Source organism: Octopus bimaculoides, chromosome 2 (assembly GCF_001194135.2).
Source record: "Octopus bimaculoides isolate UCB-OBI-ISO-001 chromosome 2, ASM119413v2, whole genome shotgun sequence".
Classification (NCBI taxonomy): domain Eukaryota; kingdom Metazoa; phylum Mollusca; class Cephalopoda; order Octopoda; family Octopodidae; genus Octopus; species Octopus bimaculoides.
Genome location: NC_068982.1, coordinates 169,462,623 through 169,487,650, shown reverse-complemented (window position 1 = coordinate 169,487,650; position 25,028 = coordinate 169,462,623). Strand labels below are relative to the sequence as shown.

Genomic DNA, 25,028 nt, shown 5'->3' with positions numbered 1-25,028 from the left:
ATATATATATATATATACGACGGGCTTCATTCAGTTTCCGTCTACCAAATGCACTCACAATGCTTTGGTCAGCCCGAGGCTAAAGTAGAAATTACTTGACTCAGGTGCCACACAATGGGAGTTAATCCAGAACCATGTGGCCGGGAAGTAAACTTCTTATCACATGCTTGTGCCTAACTATGCACAGAATAAAAGAACTGTTTTAATTTCTAATTTTTAATTATTTCCTAATTCTAGACTTTGAATTCTTATTTGATAAGATAAGGCATACAGATTGAAACTGGTAATATTTTATAAAAGTCAATGTAACAAATATAAACATACTTATCCTGTCCCATTAAAGAAAAAAAAAGTAAAACGAATTTCCAACATACTTCCATGTGGTTTCCACTTTTACTTTTAACCAAGAACCTTTGATTTGTATGGATTCTTAACCCCTTTTCAACTATAACTATATATTCATATAGTGGTCATTCCTCTTAATTTTGTATTCATATTGGTTAGCACTCTGTCGCTTACCACGTCAAGGGTTCCAGTTGATAAGATCACCGGAACAGCCTGCTCGTAAAATTAACGTGCAAGTGGCTGAGCACTCCACAGACATGTGTGCATTCATATATATTATGTAGTTATTTCAGATGTTACAAAATCCTTGAAATAGAGTTAGGTTAAGCACATCTTAAAGACAAGTAACCAGAGGTAAACAAAAACAATGAAAGACTGGATTCCACAAAAGAGACTGAGACAGATAAAGAAAAAATTGGGTAGATTTGACCAAAAAATTAGAGAACAGGGATCCAATGCTGAAAAGGAGAATGTGCCTTTAACCAGCTGCAGAACAGTGGCTGATTTGATTGATGGGGGTGGGATATGATATCAGTCTCCAACTAATATTGTCCTCATTATTTCAGCAAGTGCAGGAGACAATTTGGGCCATGTTTAGGCCTTACTATAACTGTAACATCAAAATGGCAAGCTAGCAGAATCATCAGCATGCAAGAAAAAAATGATTAGCTGCATTTTGCCACCTTTACATTCTGAGTTCAAATTCTTTCAAGATTGTTATACACACCTTTATTAGTGTGCCAGATATAACTAAGCACTAGGGTCAGTGTAGTTGAGTAGCTCCCTCCCACAAAATTTCAGGCCTTCTACCTCTAATAGAAAATATTATAACCATTCCAGTCAATCCTTTCTTCTCTTGAATTCTTTTCTCATATATCAGTTTACCAGATCCAGAGAGTATTCAAAAGTCATGGACACTTGCCTTTCCTCCTTCAAAGAAGTTATAAATATACAAACAAAATGACAGGATGGTCACAAATGGAACATTTGATCAAAGCTCTACATGGTCAAGGATGATCATCATCATCATTGTCGTTTAACGTCCGCTTTCCATGATGGCATGGGTTGAACAGTTTGACTGCAGGTTGGCAAGCCAGAAGGCTGCACAAGGCTCCAATCTGATCTGGCAAAGTTTCTACAGCTGGATGGCCTTCCTAACGCCAACCACTCCAAGAGTGTAGAGGATGCTTTTTATATGCCTCCAGCATGAGGGCCAGTCAGGCAGTACTGGCATCGACCACGCTTGAATAGAGCTTTTTATGTACCACCGGCACAGGAGTCAGTCAGGCAGCACTGGCAACGATCATGCTCGAATGGTGCTTTTTACATGCCACTGGCACGGGACCAGTCAGCCAGCACTGGTATAAACCACGCTCGAATGGTGCTTTTACATACCACCGGCACGGAAGCCAATCAGGCGGTACTGGCATCGGCCACGACAATGACTTCACTTGACTCAACAGGTCTTCGCAAGTGCAGTTTACTGCTCAATGATTGAAGAGTACTCTCAAGTGGGTCAGTTATGCTGCACTGGCATAGGCCACAGTTACAGTTACACTTGGCTTGTCGGGTCTTCTCAAGCACAGCATAACTCTAAAAGTCTTGGTTACTTGTCATCGCCTCCTTGAGGCCCAATGTTCGATGGTCGTGCTTTACTACCTCATCCCAGGTCTTCCTGGGTTTACCTCTTCCACAAGTTCCCTCTACTGCTAGAGTGTGACACTTTTTCACACAGCTGTCCTCATCCATTCACAACACATGAGCATACCAGCGCAGTTGTCTCTCTTGCACACCACATCTGATGCTTCTTAAATCCTACTTTTCTCTCAGGGTGCTTACACTGTTGTGTATGCACACTGACATTACACATCCAGCAGATCATACTAGCTTCATCCTTTGCAAGTTTACGCATGTCCTCAGCAGTCATGGCCCATGTTTTACTGCCATATACATGGCAGTTCGTACACATGTGTAATACAGTCTACCTTTTACTTTGTCACCTGCAGAGGTAGGAGCTCTCTGAACTTTGCCTAGGCTATTCTTATTCTAGCAGCTACACTCTCAGATAATGGATTAAAAGAAGTTAAAATCTAAATATTCAATTCCCAGACTGGGCTGTGTGTTGTGTTCTTGAGCAAGGAATTCTATTTCACATTGCTCCAGTTCACTCAGCTGTAGAAATGAGTTGCAACATCACTGGTGCTAAGTTGTATCGGCTTTTGCCGCTTCTTTGGATAACATCAATGGCATGGAGAGGGAAGGTTGGTATATATGGGCGACTGTTGGTCTTCCAGAAACAACTTTGTCCAGACTTGTGCCTCAGAGGATAACTTTCTAGGTGGAATACTAGTCACTCATGACCAAAGGGGGTTCTCTACCCTTTTTTTTTTTGTTATTGTAAATACTATTTCAATACTCAGTTAATACGCTAACCAATGAGTTGAATACTCATGCAGAAAATGATATACAATAAAATATGTTTTAAAAAGAAACAAGCAAAAATTTTTAAATTCAACTTACATTTAATCCAGCTTTTCTCATCCTAACATAGAACTCATCGTCTTCTTGTCCCCAGCCCCAATATCTGTTGGACAAACCACGAGTCTAGAATGAAACAAAATATTGACAAAATAGTGATAGCTTAACAAATAAGCCACTTAGCATACAGTGTAGACATTAGTGGAAAATAAGCCAAGAAATTTTTAAAACCATATTAACTATGTATGGAGTAATCTATTGTACATCCTCGGAAATTAAAACTTAATTAATGAGCTTACATTGGCTAAGAAGTAGACTATCGTGAGGACAAATCTATTCAGAAATCTTCAATAGCAGAATAACAATATTCCTGGTTTAAACTTTTACCTTTTAAAATTACAGAAATATAATGATTTGACAAAAAAAAGTTTATCAGGGAGATAACTCATGAGAAATATCGTGAAATAGTGTCCCTTGCATTAGATCAGTTGTCATATAAGCTAAATTTTTTTTTAAGATATTAAAATATTTTTTAAAAAGTACTTTTTTAGAATAAGAGCTTATTTAAAACAAATTAGGGGACATAGAATATATAACAAACCAAATACTATCACAGATTTCATGTTCAAATACAAATGGGATTAAATATTTATTTAATGTTCAAAAATCATATTCAAACACCAATATCAAAATTTGTTATATCTTAAATTTTCTATATCAAAAACAATACTACCAGGAAGCTAATGAAATTTATTTGAACAATTTCATATCTATATATTTGGCAAAGGAAAACGAATAAAATAAAACAGTAGGGTCATAACTCTTTGATTCTCTCTCTCTCTTTCTCTCTCTGTGGCGTGGGGGATAGCGTCACAGATGTAGGAGCAATACTTCATTATGGAGTTCACTTAAGCCTTGTAGAATATCAGCAACTGTTAGAGGCTGAAATATTTTCTGATCTGAAGAGAAAAGCCAATCTTTGTAATCCTGTTATAACAATGCTAAGGATATGTTTTCACCAGAGGAGATCGTCAGTGATAGTGAGACTTAGCATTTAGAGTGGCTGTAAAAGCTGTAGTTGAGTGTCATTCATTGTTTAGTTGGGGTGTAGTGTAGTGGTGCTTCCTTGAGATGAAGCTGGCACTCGGTTGGTTATGACGACGAGGGTACCACTTGATCCGATCAACAGAACTACCTACTCATGAAATTAACGTACAAGTGGCTGAACACTCCACAGACACACATACCCTTAACATAGTTCTCAAGGAGATTCGGCTTGACACAGAGTATGACAAGGCTGGCCCTTTGAAATATAGGTACTACACATTTTTGCCAGCTGAGCGAATTGGAGCAACATGACATTAAATGTCTTGCACAAGGACACAACGTGATACCAGGAACTGAACTTACAACCTTACAATCATGAACTGAATACATTAACCACTGAGTCACATGCCCTCATATAGGTATGGTATAAAACACTCAACTGTGTAAGCAAACCTAAAACAAAGACTACAAATTGAACTTCTTAACCACACAACCAAGTCTGCATGTATTGTTTCAACAACAGTTTATCTATGAAGAATTTAATTGACCTTCCATGAAGAAGGACTAACTTAGAGGACATCATTGTCTTCCTTTAACATCTATTTTCCAAGCTGGCATGGACTGAACAGTTTGACAGGAGCTTGTAAGGCCAGGGGCCATACCATGGTCCATTATCTGTTCTAGCATGACTTCTATGGCTGGGTGCCCTTCCGAATACCAACCACTCCACATAGTGTACTGGATGCTTTTTAAGAGGCACAAGCACCAGTGCTGTTTAAGTAGTACAAGCACCAGTGCTTTTTAAGTGGTGCTAGCACCAATGCTTTTTGAGTGGCACAAGTACAAATAATTTAATAATAAAAGAAAGAAAGAAAGAAAGAAAGAAAGGAAGGAAGGAAGGAAGGAAGGAAGGAAGGAAGGAAGAAAGAGATAAAGAGAGAAAGAGAGAAAGAAACAAAGAAACAAAGAAACAAAGTAACAAAGAAAAGGGGGGAAAAATCAGCTCTTACCTTCTGGAAATCATCACAAGTCAATAGGAGGATGCCTCCAACAAACTTTGGATAATGGTAACGTGGATGTAAATTAGGTGCGGCAACATGGAAAGGTCCTTTCGATGGGTAAGCATAACTGAGGTTAGGGTTGAGAGGCAACAGATCAACATCGTGCATAGCCAGATAGTCACACTCACTCTTTGATTCTAAGTAACCCACATTAATCAGCGCTGCACGGTTGAACCTGGATAAGTGAAGTAGATAAAGTGAAGAGTGAAATACAGAATTTTAACACAGAAAAAAAACGGCTGTGTGGTAAGTAGCTTGCTTACCAACCACATGGTCCCGGGTTCAGTCCCACTGCGTGGCATCTTGGGCAAGTGTCTTCTACTATAGCCTCGGGCCGACCAAAGCCTTGTGAGTGGATTTGGTAGACGGAAACTGAAAGAAGCCCATCGTAGATATGTATATATATATATGCATGTGTGTATGTGTTTGTGTGTCTGTGTTTGTCCCCCCAACATCGCTTGACAACCGATGCTGGTGTATTTATGTCCCCGTAACTTAGCGGTTCGGCAAAATTGACCAATAGAATAAGTACTAGGCTTCTAAAGAATAAGTCCTGGGGTCGATTTGCTCGACTAAAGGCGGTGCTCCAACATGGCCACAGTCAAAAGACTGAAACAAGTAAAAGAGTAAAAGAGTAAAGAGTAAGCTAAACACTCAGTATGTGATTATATATCATCATTTTAGGGTTGGACAGAATATGTTGAGACAGATTTTCTATGGCGGGACGCCCTTCCTGTTGGCTACAGGAAGGGCATCTCACCTGTTTCCATATAAGGTAATATTTCTCCAAGCCCAGACATGTTTTCATGAAAGACTTGTAACAGGGGACACTGCCTGCATGATAGTGATGCTTGCTTACAACCATCATATGATTTCAAGACAGGAGTGCTCTCACACACACACACACACGCCTTATGAGTGGAATTATTAAATGGGGCTGTATAGTTGTTTGCCGTGTGTGTGTGTGTGTGTGTCTCTGTGTGCGTGCGCGCGCGCGCATATGTATGTGTAAATATCATCATTTCTTCTTCTTTGCATGAAACCATCTGAGCAAATAAGCAGTGATGCCATGTTTATATTCTTTGTGAACAAAACACCCACTAGCCCGGTACTATCGAAGTATAGTGGAATAAAACTACCTGGATTGAAAAACAGGTAAGCGTTAACAACAAGAGGAGCATCCAACCTTAAAATATTGCCTCATATAAATATCTGCCAAACACATACCTGCATAGATAAACGGATGTAAAACAAATGATTCAACACACACATTCATAAACACACCCATACACACGTGGTGATTGTTCCATCTTCACTGATGACTGCCGTCTCCTTGTGCTTCCTCTTTGTCAATGGCATTTCTGATTTTTCATCCATGATCTCTCAGATGACTACTCAGTCTCATTGCAGATCTGTATGGTTTCAAGCCTAGGTGACAGATGAAAGTTGTAACTAACTGTGCAGTTCCAACAGGTAAAGTCTGCACACACCACCACTGTTCTGTTACCGTAGGACTTTCAGTAGATGAGATGACAAACAAGGTCACCACAAAGGGACATCTGTACATATGATGACTAACGCTTGTACAACATATGTACCATTTTCTGTGAGCCTCTGCGATTAGTACCTAGTGACAGGCTGAAACAAGATGACCAGTAATCATGTGAAACTGCAGGTTTTATGTCAGAGTGTCCCTTTTCTAGAAGATTGCTGTGACAACAGCTAGGGGTCCCTCACTTCCATTAGTTTTATTGCATGCCCTGATGTTAACCAAGGAAATTCCTGCATCCCTGCACTCAGATGGAATGTTATATGCTTGTTAACCCTCAGCAGACCCCTGTCAGGTGCTGCTACTCCAGGCCAAAGTAGAACAATGAACAACAGTGGCTAAGAGATAGTTCCACACTCCTCAAAACCCTGTAACTCTCAAACCAGAGCCCCACTACCAAATGCAGTTCCAAGTCATTCGTTCAGACAGACAGACAGACAAACAAATCTGTATATGCACTGACTCCAAATACTATACATATACACAAATACATGCAAAAATACCCTGTCGATGTTGCTGAGATTCCAATGAAGGAGACTTGGATCTAGGTTAGAAACCGGTTCTTTCTCTATTGGCAAGAAATCTTGAAATAAAACTGAATAATGACATAAGCATGTCTTACCTGAAGTTGTCTACTTGGTTAATAACAAATATCTTATGATTGACTTTCTGCAAGTTCAGGTAGTGACCCATATAGGGAACAAAGTCCAATAATTCCTCAAACCGGTCCCGAAATGGAACAATAATGGCCAGTTTATGGTAAGCAGTTTGCTTGGAAAAATTCCTAATGGTATTTTTGTTTTCATTTCCATATGGGGATGGATTACATGGACAGTCGTGGTATCCATCCTGGAGAGGACTAAGGTTTAAGCAGAAGGAAATCCCAAGTGTCACGACAAGGCAAATTAAAAAGAATTTCCAAATGTGACTCCGTCTTAATTTTCCAAAACATAACATTGGCTAAGATTGGCAAAGTTCTTTTTCCTTCTCTTGCTGGGCTGGTGTGCATCTGCATGAAGTGGCAATCTGTCAAAGAATACAAATAAGAAAAACAGATAAATAAATAGAACAGATAAATATATATATATATATTTTTTTTAATAACAATAGTTGTTTCGAACATTGGTTCAGGCATGGCTGTGTGGTTAAGAAGTTTGCTTTGAAACCACATGTGGTTTCAGGTTCAGTTCCATTGTGTGGCACCTTCGGAAAGTGTCCTCTACTATAACCTCAGGCCCACCAATGTCTTGTGGGTGAATTTGGTAGACAAAACTTTGAGGAAGCCCACTGAGAGAGAGAGCATGTGGGGGGGAGGGGGGGCGACGATGACGATGACGATAAGTGCCCTGATGCAGTACCAGACAGTGACTCTCATAGCTTCTGATCTTAACTGATTGAAAGTGTTACCATGTACCTTGTTTTGTCTTGGTATAAAAGATGGGCTACAGCAAATATTCTGCTCAATATCACAGCTTTGCTTGTCAGTTGTTTGACCTTAACCAGTTGAGCATGTCTTGATTTTATTGACTCTAGAGGGATAAAAGACAAAGCTGACTTAGGCAGAATTTGAACACACAGTGTAAAGAGCCAGATGAAATGCCACTAAGCATTTTGTCAGATGAAGTAACGATTCTGCAAGCTCGCTAATAATAATTTCCAAGTTTGGCATACAAGGCAGCCTAATTTAGAGAGGGTACAACTGATTACATCAATTCCAGTCTCTGACTGCTACTTGAAAAGAAACCAAGCAAAAGTTCTATGTCACTTGAACATCCGAATAGGCTACATCTTATAACTCAGAAGGTGCGATGACTATCTACATAAATATTTTTTTTTTCCTTACAGTTGATGACTAAGAAAAAAGAAAGAAAAAAAACATTAATTAACATTAATTACGTTTGCAGACCACAATTTTTAACTAACAGGGAATTCAAACAGATTAATAAGTATTCAGAACTAAGATAAGGGATCTAAAAAAATATGAGGAAAGGAAATGAAGAGAAGAGTAATAACAACATTTGGCTGAGTTCCTAAAATGCTTCCATTCTAACTGACAAATAGACATGCATCATATCTATATTTCTTGACACAGATAATATTCTAAGTAAACTACATTCTAATTGCAGTCTTAAAAACCTACTGAAGAGAAAGATTACTTCCATTTTACCAACAATAACTACATTGTATATATGAACATGAAGAAATAATGATGACTTCTGGTTTAGGCACACAGCCAACAATTTTGAAGGGAGACGGTTGATTAATGCCATTGAACACAGTATGTGACTGGTACTTTACCTTATCAACTTCAGGATGAAAGGTAAGGTTGACTTTAGTAGGATTCGAACTCAGAACATAAGGAGTCAAAACAAATATTAAGAAGTATTTTTCCAAGAATAATGATGTTGCCAGATTGCTGCCTTACATGAAGAAATAATCCTTTCTATGAGATAGAAGGCCTGAAATTTGGGAGGAAGGGGCTAGTTGATTACATTGATCCCAGTACTCAACTGGTACTTATTTCATTGACCCCAAAAGGATGGAAGACGAAGTTAGCCTCAGAAGAATTTGAACACAGAACCAAAAACCAGACAAAATCTGCTAAGCATTTTATCCAGTGTGCCAACTATATTGCCTGCTCACTGTCTTACATGTAGAAATAATAACATCCTCATCATCATTTAACATCCATTGTCCATGCTGGCATGGGTTGGATGGTTTAACCAAGGCTGGTAAGCTGGAAGGCTGCACCAGAATCCAGTGTGATTTGGCATGGTTTTCTACAGTTGGATGCCCTTCCTAACAATAACCACTCCAAGAGTGTAATGAGTGCTTTTACATGCCACTGGCATGGGTGCCATTTGCATGACACCGGTATCTGCCACGACTGAGATTTTGCTCAGCTTGATGGGTCTTCTTCTCAAGCACAACATAATGTCAAAGGTATTGGTCATTGCCTCTGTGAAAGGAACTCAACCACTTTGTCTTCATGAGGCCCAATGCCTGAAAGGAACTCAGACACTTTGCCTCCATGAGGCCCAATACCCGAAAGGAACTCAGACACTTTGCCTCCATGAGGCCTAACACCTGAAAAGAACTCAGCCTCAAAGTTGACCTCAGCAGAATTTGAACTCAGAATGTAAAGACAGACGAAATGTCGCTAAGCATTTTGTCTGGTGCATTAACAATTCTGCCAGCTCGCCACTTTAATGATATCAATAACAACAACAAGTTTCAAACTTTGCCACATGGCCAGCAATTTTTTTTTTGGGGGGGGGGGGCTAAGTTGATTACATCAATGCCAGTGTTCAACTGGTACTTATTCTATTGAGCCCACAAGGATAAAAGGCAAAGTCAACCTTGGTAGGATTTAAAACTCAGAATATATACTGCAAGACATTATCACAAATGCTCTGAAGATTTTGCCAAATCACTAACCTTAAATATTTCTAACATAGAAACAAGGTCTGAAATTCAAGGGAGAAGTACATTCAATTATATGGGCACCAGTTCTTCAATGGTACTTTATTTTGTCTTCCATGAAAAGATGATTGATAAAAGCAAAACTAGACAAGATTTGAATGCAGAATGTTTAGCCTAATTCTTATAATTCTACTAATCCATTTGCTTTGCAACGGTAATAACAGCAATTTATTTCCTGCAAAAGTTATTAATCATGGAAATCATATATGGTACATGTGTGTGTGTGTGCTGAACATATGCAGTATACAAATGGAGATAGCTTACTTAATGTAAAAGGTTACTTTATACTTTAAGACTTTCAAGATTAATTAAGAAATTCCTTTTGCAAGTTAATGTTATGTTAAGTGCCAGTATATACAGAATCAGTTCCAATAACAGCAAGTTAGGTTAACAGACATTTCTACTGAAAAAGAATTTGTTTTGGTGCCGTTAGGAACACATACACACAACAGCTAAAAGATACAGGGCAGATATTTTTTTTATTCTTTTACAAATTTTAGTCATTAGATTGTGGCCGTGCTGGGGTACCGTCTTCAAGAATTTTTGGTTGTATGAACTAATCTCAGTACTTATTTTTTTGTTAAATCTGGTATTTATTCTACTGGTCTCTTTTGCCAAATCACTAAGTTATGGGGACATAAACACACCAACACCAGTTGCCAAGTGGTGGTGCAGGGACAGGGACAGACACAAAGAAACACAGATTATATATATATATCTATATATATATACACACAATAGTCTTCTTTCAGTTTCCGTCTACTAAATTCACTCACAGGGCTTTGGTTGGCCTATGGCTGTAGTAGAAGACAGAGATTTCTCTTTTTTTAGTGTGTACTTTGGGTGGACCTTGATAAATGCAGAACCACTTTGAATAGTCTAGGTTTAGGGAAATAAATAAAACAGTTGTAATGAAACTATACATTGCCAAGAAATAACTCAAACAAAACCAACCCATCAACCTTCAAGGGAGACAACTGCTCCTTTTTAAGTGATGGTTTCATCATGCTCTCTTATTTACCTAAATTATTGTTATTGAATAATAAGAGTGGGGAATGCCACCACATTGAGAGACAGAAAAATAAGCGTATTCATTATTTCAGTTTTTGAATTGTAATTTTCTATTTCAAGATCAAGATTTATTGAAGTTTTAAAATACTAATACTGCTGATGGTCAGACGGAGACCCCGGGTTGTTGTACAGCCCTGACTGAGTAAACATAAAAAATATTCAAGCCTTAACCATCCTGCTTTCTAAATATGAATAAGTCTACATCAAACTACATTATCCAATGTGTTCTTTTTCAGTAGGATTTGAACTCAGAACAGTAGGATTTGCCCTCAATAGAATTTGAACTCACAACATAAAGAGTCAAAACAAATACTAAGAAGTAATTTTTCCAAGACTCTAATGATGCTGCCAGTTTGATGTCTTACATGTAGAAATATTCCTTTGTTATAGGCTCAAGAGCTGAAATTTTGGAGGAACGGACTAGATGATTACATTGACTCTAGTTCTCAACTGGTACTTATTTAATTGACCTCAAAAGGGAGACTATGAGGTTGTCTTGGCTCAGAAACTGAGTCAGACTGGAAATGGTTTAAATTTGTCTCAACACTCATGTAAACATGAGTGATAAGTACAAATTGTCCAGTGAACATTGACTAAACATCTTTCAAGTAGTAAACCTAATAATGCATTACTAAACCTCACTATCAAACAGAATGAAGGTGGTAGGTGCTGTAAATGAGGGCAGGCAGCTTTATAGACACCAGTAATGGCTTCTTTAGCATGGATCCGATTCCCATTTAGAATTACTTCCTTTCACATGTACTGTTAATGCTCTTTGAAAAGATATGAATATTTCAACATCCCATTTCTGCTATTTTCATGCGAGTGAATATGTAAGAAATATACATATAATAAATTATGTGTATGAATGTGTGAAAACACTTTTGTATAGCTGAGCCAGAAGAGAAAGGACAACATCTATGACCTTTTCAGGGTCTATGAGACTACTAGGAGGAAAGAGAAGTTATCTTCTGATCAGAGAGCTGATCTGAATGTATATAACAGAGTGAATTCTGCTAACAGAACTCAAGGACCAGTGGGGGGGGGGTTAATTCCACCATCAGGCTCTTCCATTTGCTGAATTTTTCTCTCAAGATTCAGGTTGACCTGGAAATGTGGCATAGTGGGGTACCCTGAGAATGGCATTCACTCAACATGCCATACATTGAGATCAAACAGAAAACCACATGATAGTGCAGCAAACTTCTTGCCACATAGCCATCTGTAATAGTGCTGAATTATCCTTTTAAAGTTCTTGATTTCAAATACATTTCACTATTAACCCTTTAGGCCCAAAAACTGAATCAGGCTTCTTAAACACCCTAAAATATCATTCTAAAAACAAACAATTGCATCATCAAAACCTCAAAGCTACATGATAATGCATGGTTAATTGAAGACAATGTGAATAAATAAGTATTACTTTTGATATAGTAATCTGAATGCTAAAGGGTTAAGCAACACAACTAATTCTGCATAAATTCATTTCTGCTAGCCATGGAGGAATGAGTACCAGATCATCCAAGATACACTGGTCCACTTCCAAAACGAGAAGACATTTTTATTTCTTGTCTGCCTCGTATGATTAACTCTAAAGGGTTTTTCCTAAACTTAGGTTTCATGACACTAGATCCCTTTCTGATGGTTCTCTTTCTGATATCATGTGTTTGTCCGCAGAAGTTTCTTGCAAGAGAGTATGAACTGAATGTATGTTTTTGCTAACTGTTTCATGTAATTTTGTAATTATCATCATCAGCAGCAGCAGCAGCAGCAGCAGCAGCAGCATCAGCATCAGCATCGTTTAACGTCCGCTTTCCATGCTAGCATGGGTTGGACGATTTGACTGAGTACTGGTGAACCAGATGGTTACACCAGGCTCCAATCTGATTTGGCAGATTTTCTACAGCTGGATGCCCTTCCTAACGCCAACCACTCTGAGAGTGTAGTGGGTGCTTTTACGTGCCACCAGCACGAAGGCCAAAACAACCTCTTGCTCCACTTCCCACCCATCTCTTAACGGAACATTGAAGAAGTGTCAGCAGGAAGGAGAAATGGTTGCACCACCACCAAGCTGATATTTATTTTCAGCTGAGCGGACAGGAGCAACATGAAATGAAGTGCCAAGCTCAAGGACACAATGTGCTATCTCATCAATGAACTGAACCCACAAGCTTATGCTCATGAACCCAACACCCTAACCATTGGACCACACCCCTTCAGTGAATACATATACATGTTATCTATATAGATGTGCAGTCTCATAGATGATCAATAAAAATCTATGGCAATTCAAACAAATAACTACAATCCACAGATGTGCAGCTCTATATATGAGCTCTAAAAAAAAAACCCTTCAGTCATGAATGACCATGGGATTGCACCTAGGAAGTTACCATCCAAGGCATGAGTCTGATTGTTTATAGAAGGTTGTTTATAGAAGACCAGCAGACACCCATGCATACCAGCCTCCCTTCTCCACACCACCAATGTTATCCAAGAGAAAGGCAAAGGCCAACACAGCTTGGCAACAGTGATGTCACAACTCATTTCTACAGATGAATGAACTGGAGCAATGTGAAATAAAGAACACAACACATCAACATAGCTGTGAGAATAAGATTAGGCTGGGCAAAGTTTACAGAGCTCCTACCTCTGCTGGCAACAAAGGGCCTCTTCCTCAGAGTGAAAGGCAGATCGTACGATGCTTGTGTGTGAACAGCTATGCTACAAGGCAGTGAAACATGGGGTGTGACAGCCGAGGACATACGTAGGCTTGAAAGAAATGAAGCCAGTATGCTTCGCTGGATGTGCATATTCAACAAAGTGTAAGCATCTTGAGAGAAAAGTTGGGCATCAGATGTGGTGTGCAAGAGAGACAACTGCACTGATATGGTCATGTGATGTGTATGGACGAGGACAGTTGCGTAAAGAAGTGCCAATCTCTAACTGTCGAGGGAACCTGTGGTAGAGGTAGGCCTAGGAAGACATGGGACAAGGTGGTAAAGCATGGTCTTCGAACTTTGGGCCTCACAGAGGCAATGACTAGTGACTGAGACTTTTGTAGATATGATGTGCTTGAGAAGACCCATCAATCCAAATTAAATCATAGTCATGGCACGTAAAAAGCAAAGTGGCTGATGCGGGTGGCATGTGAAAAGCTCCTTTCAAGTGTTGGGCCTGACAGAGACAATGACCAAGACCTTTGGCATTATGTCATCCTTGAGAAGAAGACCCATCAAGCCAAGTAAAATTACAGTCACAACAGATACTGGTGTCATGCAAATGGCACCCGTGCCAGATAAAAGCACCCATTACACTCTCAGAATGGTTGGCATTAAGAAGGGCATCCAGCCATAGAAACCATACCAAATTAGACTGGAGTCTGCTGCAGCCTTCCAGCTCGCTAGCCCTCATCAAACTGTCCAACCCATGCCAGTATAGACAATAGACGTTAAATGATGATGATGATGATGATGATGATGATGATGATGATGATTATATATATATATATATATATATATATCCTCCTCATCATTTAATGTCCATTTTCCATGTTGGATGGCTTGACAGGAGCTTGCAAACCAGAGGACTGCACCAGGCTCAACTGTTTGACATGCTTTTTACAGCTGGATACCCTTCTTAATGCCAACCCCTTATACACACACACACACACATATATATATATAAACATGACAGTTATTTAAACTAACCAAAGAACTCACGCCAAATAATAAACAATTGCTTCCTCAATCCAGATGTATTTACTGAAGAGTAGGGGGAGGGATAGAAGCAAAAAAAGACTTGACAGAACACTGTGTGTGTGTGTGTGCAAAAAAAGAGAATGAGAGGAAGTTTTGTTTGTTTATTTTTTTCTATGCCATCACATTAAAACTGCTCATATGTCTGGGAATCTTATTTGGAAGTGATGCTAAGAACTAAAACAGACATGTCCAATTTCAGACAAGGTGAGATGAGGTCACAAATTATCTATGTAAAAGATAGAATTGCACTTATTATTGCTCCTGGTGGAGGTGGTGGTGGTTTTGGTGGTGGTGGTGGTAACAATTATGAAATTGCTGTTACTATCGTTGTTACATTACTAGATATTATTACTGTTTTATTTTTGTGTCAAAAAATGTTGCTGATTATGATGAAGATGAAATTACTGCCGCCGTATATGTTCTTTTTTTTTTTACTGTTTGTGTTATTTTATTTTTCTTAAATTGTTTTACCAGAGACAAGAAAGACATAAGGGAGGTATGGGGTGAGAATGAGGGTAAAGGGGCAAGTAAGCACAGGAAAGAGAAGAGATTAAAATTAAAAATAAAACAACAAGGTTTTAAAAGTGCACAGACTAAGTCAGCACATAAGAACAAATAATAAAGTGGGGTCAATGACATTTATTTATTAATGTCTCTTCACAGTCAGAGTTCAAATCCTGCTGAGAGCAACTTTGCCTTCAACTTTCTGGCATCAATAAAGGAGGTAACAGTCAAGTATTGTTATTCATTAATATTACTATACTCCTTGAAATATTTTGTGGCAAAATAAGAGAGCACTATTATGATTATTATTATTATTAGTGAAGGCGCATGGCTCAGTGGTTAGAGCGTCAAGCTTACGATTGCAAGGTTGTGAGTTCGAATCCCGGTACATGCATTACAACCATATGTGCACGACATAGTGATCTCATATCAAGATAAACAGTGCATGACCTTGCAGGTGAGGCCCAGTTAGAATTTTCTTCTAGTCGATTAGCCCATCCTTCTGAAAAGGTCCTAGAATAAGGGTTGTTTAAGGATGCTGGACAAAACACCCATGATTTCAGAGGTGAATTATCCAAACTTCAAAGAATTCCTCTCAACACATAGCTATGATGTTCCCCAACTACTTCTGCTCATGATCAAAGATGCACATATTGCCAGCCGCTGAACTGGTTAGGGTCAAACAACTGACAAGCAAATTTGTGGTACTGAGCAGAATATTTGCTATAGCCCATCTTTTATACTAAGACAAAACAAAGTACATGATAACACTTCCAATCAGTTAAGATGAGAAGCCATGAGAGCCACTGTCTGGTACTGCATCAGGGCATATTATTATTATTATTATTATTATTATTATTATTATTATTAAGCCTGTGAGCTTGCAGAGCCATAAGCACACTGGACAAATTGCTTAGCGACATTTCATCTGTCTTTAGGTTCTGTGTTCAAATTCTGCTATGGTTGACTTTGTCTTTCATTCTCTCAGGGTCAATAAAACAAGAACTAGCTGTACATTAAGATCAAAGTAATCAACCAGCCCCCACCTTCAAAAATTTCAGGCCTTGAACCTACAGTACAAAGGATTATTATGATGCAGAGTCCCAATAAGGGTAAAGAGAGAGGTTTTACCCCCTTGCAAACATACTGAAAATTGGGTGGCGCTAGCAAAAATGGTTCAAGTGAATGAACCTATTCTCACTATACATCTGGAGGATTAAAAAATGACAGCTGGAAGAGAGTTCTTACTCTTAATAGTCAATACAATGCAGGCTCTGGATTATTTGTTCTGTTGCAGGGGCATTATGAATTTTGTATCCTCCCCTTCAAAAATGAAAGTGTAAACATTCAATTTCAATGTAAAACTCCTACACATTTTGTAACATCTCATTCATCACATTTGTGATAAATAAAAGTATTATTATTATTATTATTGCCAGTTCCCCCTGAGTAGCTCCCGTGCCGGTGGCATGTAAAAAACACCATCCGAACGTGGTCAATGCCAACTCCCCCTAACTGGCTCCCGTGCCGGTGGCATGTAAAAAACACCATCGAACGTGGTCAATGCCAATTCCCCCTAACTGGCTCCCGTGCCGGTGGCATGTAAAAAACACCATCAAAACGTAGTCGATGCCAGTTACCCCATGTAAAAAGCACCCACTACACTCTCGGAGTGGTTGGCATTAGGAAGGGCATCCAGCTGTAGAAACCTTGCCAGATCAGATTGGAGCCTGGTGCAGCCTCCTGGCTTGCCAGTCCTCAGTCAAACCGTCCAACCCATGCTAGCATGGAAAGCAGTCGTTAAACAATGATGATGATGATTATTATTATTATAATTATTATTATTATAGTGGTGAGTGTATACTTATTAAATGTGTCACCATTAACATCATTTTATGTTTACAGTATCTAGTTGCATTCCTCTACATTCCAAATCTCACTGAAGTCATCCCCATTTTTCTATCAGCATGTAGACAATGATAACAATGGAGATACTGATGATGATGATGATGATCTTGATAACACTGATGATGAGGACATTGATGGTATTGATGATGATGATGATACTGATGGCAATAATGGCAGTGATTCTCATGATAACAATAACAATGATGATGATGATACTGATGATGATGCCAATACTAACAATGACGATGACGATGACAGCAATGAAGATTATGATGGGTGATTAATGATGATGATGAGGATAATGATATGATGGTAATGGTGATGATTGTGATGATGATTGCCAAGGAACAAGTTTTTTAAATGTTGCCAATACTTGCCCACTTAATTGGTGACTGAACATATATATAGTCCATCTAGTCTGACTGAGGTTTTAAAAAAAAAGGCATTAAAATCCACACAAACACAGACCCACCATACTCAATATCCTTAACAGCGAGGCTTAAAAAACAAACACGAAATATCTCACGTTTCCACACATTGCAAATAAAACAGCAAATTTTGCTACCCAACATATATATTGTGTCAAACACTCTACAAGTACAATTTGACAATATCCTACACTGTTACCGTCAAATCCAACCAAACTAATACTATAAAGCACCACTGCAGTTAACTTGCCCTACATGTTCCCAAAAGTATTTTGTGTAAATAAACACTCATATACAGAGAAAAAAATCACATCTTGCAATGAAAACCAGATGTTGGTTTAGAGTATCAAATATTAGAATGCAATTACACTGCAATAGAAATGGAAGAAAAAAAACCGTAACAACAAATAGAATAAAGGCAGCAACAGTAGCAACAAGAATAACAGCAATGATAAAATCTGGCAACAGGATCAACAAGAATGGAAACGATGATATTGACCCCTGCTATACTCAATAGTTCTGGACCCCTTTGGTTCTTATTTAATTCTACTGGACCTCCAGAGCCATTTGGTGTTTAAAAAAAATTCTTATTGCATTTTCATTAAATATTATTAGGAATTGTATAAAAAGAATGTCAAATTATTTTGTGTACTGTAGAAATAAAACCAATTTATTGCACAGAATTTTTAACAACTAAATCTTATATGGAGCCCCAAGGATCATGCGGACCTTGGTTGAGAACTACTGCATCTGTAGGAGGACTACAAAGGCTAAAAACAGTAACTAAATCTCCCTCAAATAACACACACACACGTACACACAATGTTATCTTGAAGGAAGAAGACATTAGAGAGTATTGTAGTTCGCTTGAAACGTTGTGTATTGTTTGTAAAGAGTAAAAAGTTTTGAATGGTACAACAATGCACTATAATACAAAAAATGGACTATATACTTGTTGTAATTTAGTTATCTATAGTCCGATGATATTTCGGAATACAATTCCTTCTTCAGATCTTCTTAGATGGAGTCTATGCTATAAACTGTTTACTAACGGCTTTTCTTTTTTTTCTTTTTTTTTTTTTTTTTTTTTTTGCGGAAGTGACACAGTAGTGGTCTAGTTCTTAAAAGCAACAGGGTGGTCATCCTTAGAACGCCTTTAATCATAGTTCTGACATGAGGTTAAACAATAGCCTCAACAGTCATCAGAAGAACAAAAACAACGACACCACGACACAACTCTCCAAGTAAACACGGGAGCCAACAAGAGAACTTCTGCACAGTTGCAAAACCTGGTAGAAACTGTAGCCAAATCTCCTTCAAATTACTGTCCACCATCTTGAAAAGAGAAGGACACACTGGAAGAGGTTGCTGGATACACAACCATGAAGCAAGACAGGGTACTGGTATCAACCATATGCATACATTGGGAAACCAGAAACCAATGAAACATGTCTAGAGAAAGAGAGAGGATGAGGTAAGAGACCTCATTTAAGTTAGGACACCAATGGAGTGATACCCAAGAAAGGGGTCAATGCCATGGGAGAAGAGTAAATGAATGAAGGAATGACTGAGGGGTTATATGGGGCAATGTGTGTGTGTGTGTGTGTGTGTTGGCACTCCGTCGCTTACGACGTCGAGGGTTCCAGTTGATCCGATCAACGGAACAGCCTGCTCGTGAAATTAACATGCAAGTGGCCGAGCACTCCACAGACACGTGTACCCTTAACGTAGTTCTTGGGGATATTCATCGTGACACAGTGTAACAAGGCTGACCCTTTGAATTATAGATACAACAGAAACAGGAAGTAAGAGTGAGAGAAAGTTGTGGTGAAAGAATACAGCAGGGTTCACCACCATCCCCTGCCAGAGCCTTGTGGAGCTCTAGGTGTTATCACTCAATAAACACTCACAACGCCCAGTCTGGGAATCGAAACCGCGATCCTATGACCGCGAGTTCGCTGCCCTAACCACTGGGCCGTTGCGCCTCCACTGTATGGGGCAATGATAGTTGTGGAAATATAGTAGCAACAATGATGGTGGTGATGGGTAGTGATGGAGGTAAATTCAGAGGAAGCAGGAATAGTATGGTCATTATGGCTTTGGTATCAATAACAGTGGTTATGGAAGGAATGTGCAGAGGTGGTGATTGTTGTGGCAATAGTAATTGCACAAGTACTGCTCCTGATGGTGGTCTTAGTAGCCCTGGTTGAGTTATTATTAAGAAGAATGATAGTGGGGGGGGGGTAGTGGTGGCAACAGCCAATGGGAAAAGCGATTGTGGTCGTGATGATGATGACAACGATGATAATGATCATTCTGACGATGACAACGATGAGTCTGGCAATAACGATGATTATGATGATTACAATGATAACAATGATGATAATGATTATGATGACAATGACAGTACTGATGACAACGGTGATAAAGATGATGACAAAGACAACATCGTAAAACAACAACAACAACGATAATGACAAGAAGGAGAACGAGTGGGAAAAGACAGCAGTGGTAATGGCATTGATGATGATGGTGATGATGGTGGTGGTGGTGGTCATGGTGCTGAGGGCAGTGATAGTAATGATGATGATGATGATGATGATAATGAATGATACAATACAAAAGGTCATTTGAACACTATACAAAAATGCCCAGCCTAATGTAATTTATGATTTCCTCTTTCCTGCCACATTAGAAACAATTTATAAAATATTTAACTATTTTCACATCTACATTAAACCATTTATATTTTAAAACAATGAGATAAAATACTTCATTTATGTGTGTGTGTGCCTGTGTGTGTGTGTATATATATATATATATATATATATATATATATATATATGTATCACTAATTCTTTACTTCCCAATGCTCATGTAATTGTTTTTTTCTTTTCTAGGACTGTCTAATTTCATGCTTTTTCAATATTTAACCCATTCAAGTCCACCCAGTATGTTGTTTAGGAGAAATGTGAGAGGCTGAAAATTTGAAAGAGAAAAAGGAAATACATCAAAGACCCAATTTGATTCCAGCTGTTATGACACCAGTTTCCACTCCTCTGAATTTTAATGTGTGCCATAAAGTCGCCCAACCTGCAACCAAATTCCTTTCCACAAGCCTGTCTTCTTTGAATTTTGACTTGCTGCTTACTTATTTCATCTTAGATTTCTTACTTATTTCAGTCATTGGACTGCAGCCATGCTGAAACACCATTTCGAAGGGTTCAGTTTGACAAATTGATTGTGGAAACTTGTTTTTTAAGACTGGTGCTTGTTCTATCAGTCGCTTTCGCTGGACAACTAGGTTACAGAGACACAAACAAACCAACAATGGTTGTCATCAAAGGGTGACAAATACAAAGAAATACATACACACACACACATATACACAGTGCGATGGGTAAATTGTCGCCATTTTATATTTTTAATTTCACGCATGCACATTGTTTGTTTTTGATGTTGTCGACAACATAGTATAGTAGGGTCAGTTGGGCACTGTCTGTGAGAAAAACAGCACCATGACACAATTCACTCTGCCAAAAATTTGGAGATGACACGCTGTACTGCTTGGCATTCGTGCCAGAAGCTCCAATATAAACACTTCAGAGTGAAGACAGTGCAATCTGAGGACATGTACCAAGAGTGATAAAAATCAAACATCCAGTCAACATCATGGTGTTTGGAGTGATCACTAGTGATGGTGATGTTATGCTTCCATTCATCTTCCCACATGGCCTCAGACTCAACACGAAGGCCTACATCAAATGCCTGGAGGAGGTAGTGCTGTCCTGCGTGAAGAGGGTAGCTACTGAAGACCCTATGTCTGACAACAGGACTCTGCACCATGCCACACAAGCAGGAAAACCCAGTCATGGCTGACAGACAATTTCTGTGACCACATCATCGTTAACATCTGGTCAGCTAACTTCTCAAACTGCAACCCCATTGATTATTGTGTGGGGGCGCAGTTGAACAAGAGACCGACAAAACTCGTTGTAACACCAAAGATAAACTGAAGGCAAGGATTATGGCAGCATTCACCAACTCAAACAAGGAAACCAGCCAGAAAAGTTGCAGGAGATTCCGAAGTCATCTGGAGGCTGTGGTTGAAGCCAATGGCTATTTTATTGAATAAATTTACTCTTTAGTATTTCAAGATATTTTTATGTAATTTTGGTAAATATATCTGTTAAAATGAGATGTCAGTGTTATTTTCATTTTTGCATAATTTAGACAATACATTCACTGCACCCTGTATACACACACACACACACACACACACACACACACACACATATATGCAGTAGGATTCCACACAGTTTCTGTCTACTAAATTCACTCAGGTGGCATTGGTAAACCTAGGGCTATAATAGAAGACACCTGCCCAAAGTGTGACTGAACCTGAAACCACATGATTGCAAAGAGAACTTTTTAACCAGACAACCATCCCTAATCATCATCATCATCATCATCATCATCATCATCATTTAACGTCCGCTTTCCATGCTAGCATGGGTTGGACGATTTGACTGAGGACTCAAGAAGATAAAACACATTAGACACATTAGATAATGCAGCTCTAGATAGATTATCTAAGAACAGGATGGGATGGTATGCGTAGAATGCTTGATCATAAGTCTGTTGGAAGGGAGATGACCCAGGGATGTACAATAATAACAAATACATTTAATATTTTAATGAATCTCCAGAAAGATTAAAAGTTAAAATCAATTTTAGCAGGATTTCAACTCAGGATGTTAAAGGACAACTGAAATACTGCCCACACTTCTAATGCTTCACCATTTCCATTAACTGAGTTACAGAGTGCTTTTAACTCAGAGGAAGCCTTTATGTGATGACTTCACTTGCTTAAAATAGCAGCCAAATTTGGCATCACACATTGCCGTCTTCAGAAAAGGAACACATTATGTATAATATAATTTTGAAAAAAAGACAGAATATTCAAAATTGGGATGATTTTGATCACACATCTACATAATCAGGGCTAACCTAGGGTTTAAAAAAAACACTTCTCTCATTATGATGATGTGAAATAAACTTTATTACAATTACAATATTTGTACTATCATAGCCATTTCTTCAGCTATTTATAAGATCCAGAAACAACAGTTCAAGCTGTGAGCCAAATTCATGGTTCAGTTTCAATTCCCAGCTGATGCCATTTCACTTAATTTATGCCACTCAAGAAATGCAAAGATAACAAGAAATCTTATTTGTCTTTCTCCAATAAATATGGTTTTCTATGTCACTTTAAGAAGCCAAAAATATCATTAACATGATTTAACATTTTTGATTCTAAACCACCAGAGACTGCCTCTGGTTCTGTAGTACAAACTTCCTATTAAATTAAAACCTTACATCAAAATTTCTTGTCCATTTATGTTGTAAACATCAGTTTAATAATGAAAGTTATGTTACTAAATTTCAAATTATTTAAAAAATTAATTGAAACAAAAGTGGCATATACCAATGGAAATATGGTAACAAAAGAGTTAAAACTCATAATGGCATTGTGGTTTATAAATTGGACTACTGACTACTAAAGATGGCAGGCAATATTTGTTTTCATCTTTCAGCTTTCTGAGTTGAAATTTTGTTAAAGTTGAATTTAACTTCTAGAAATTCATCCTAGAAATTCGTCAGCATATGAAATCTGCTTGTTGTTATTATAGGTATTTTTGACCCCAAGTCAATTCTGACCCCATCAAACTACTGATGAAAAGCATTTGAGTGGGCAAAATGCATACGTGTCCCATTAGTTTGCATTGCTGGACTCAAATTTACTCACTTCTTTCATAAGTACTTGCAAGTTTATAAAATATTCACCACTTTTATTACTGAGTTATAGAGTTCCCTATAAATCAAAGAAAGCCTCTATGTGGTGACTTCACTTGCTTAAAATAGCAACCAAATCTAACATCACACACTGCCTTCTTCAGAAAAGGGACACATTGTGTATAATATAATCTTGAAGACAATATTCAAGATTGGGGTTAATGGAAATGGTAAATATTTTATAATTTGTTTCTAATACTCAACAACATTATTAGAAACTGGTCAATTAGTTCCTTACAATATCTGTGAAATTAAGATGTTCAACAACAGACCACACAGTTCTGAGATCAAATCTTACAATAAAATCATAATCATGGCAGATACTGGTGTCACTCAACTGGCACCCGTGCTAGTGGCATGAAAAGCACCCATTACAGTCTGTCAAATCAAACTGGAGTCTGATGCAGCCCCTCAGATTACCAGCCCTGGTCAACTATCCAACCCATGCCAGCATGAACAACAGACATTAAATGATGATGATGATGGTTGTCATGTTATTATTGCTGTTGCTTAGGTCCAAATTAGTTACCGTTTGAGCAGACAAGGAATTCTAGCTGTATATATTCCATCTTTTGAATATGATGGACTACTACACTTTCCAATGCATTTTAACCTCTTTTAAGACAAAAGTGTGGCTTGAGTAAGATTTGGATGTTTTATCATATAAGACCACATAGAGGCTTCATTAATATTGTTTAGCTTCTGGTCAGCCCCAATCTTGCAGACCAGTGGTTAAGGATTTCCAGCTTGGAACAAACTAGTTCAAGAATAGCTGAGTGGTTAAGATCACTTCACAAACATATGATTCTTAGTTCAATCCCATAGTACAGAACTATGCAAGTGTCTTCTAAAATGGCCTCTGATCTTAGCTTCAGGTTGTGTGTGTGGGTGTGTGTATGTGTTTGTTTACCGCAATATACAACAGTGCATTGAGTTGCATCTCTTTACACCAGAAGATAACTTAAACATGTAATGAATATGATAAATAAACATTGGAAAAACAAATATCAGACTGGAATAAGTACTGAGGTGTGTATATGACAGGCAAAAACCTTTGAAAGTAGAGGTACAGTATGGCTTATAGCCCAACAAATGAAACTAGTTAAGAAAAGAAAAAGAAACAAACCTTGTCCTCATGTATATCAGGGACTACTACATTGCCTAATCTGTTCTCAACTACATATGTAGGTGCAGGTATTGCTATGTGGTAAGAAGCTTACTTCCCATGGTTCTAGGTTCAATCCCACTGCATGGCACCTTGGACAAGTGTCTTCTACTATAGCCTCAACCAAAGTCTTATGAGTGGATTTGATAGACAAACTGAAAAAAGTTGTCATAACCACATGGTTCCGGTAAGTAGCTTGCTTACCAACTGCATGGTCCTGGGTTCATCCTCACTGCATGGCACCTTGGGCAAGTGTCTTCTACTATAGCCTCAGGCTAACAAAAGCCTTGTGAGTGGATTTGGTAGACAGAAACTGAAAGAAACCCGTCATATATATATATATATATATATATATATATATATATATATATA

At 38.3% G+C, this 25,028-nt stretch overlaps 1 protein-coding gene across 1 annotated transcript in view; it reads right to left on the bottom strand.

Moving 5' to 3' along the window:
* LOC106876853 (beta-1,4-galactosyltransferase 7) overlaps positions 1 to 25,028 on the bottom strand; it is a 63,800-nt gene that overhangs the window by 11,749 nt on the left and 27,023 nt on the right. Inside the window, exons 2-4 of the mRNA XM_014925583.2 lie at positions 7,103 to 7,506; positions 4,881 to 5,106; positions 2,866 to 2,949 (exon numbers count right to left, since the gene is read on the bottom strand). Of these exons, the coding sequence (XP_014781069.1) occupies positions 2,866 to 2,949; positions 4,881 to 5,106; positions 7,103 to 7,437 (645 nt within the window). The 5' untranslated portion in view covers positions 7,438 to 7,506. The remainder of the gene's footprint in view (positions 1 to 2,865; positions 2,950 to 4,880; positions 5,107 to 7,102; positions 7,507 to 25,028) is intronic.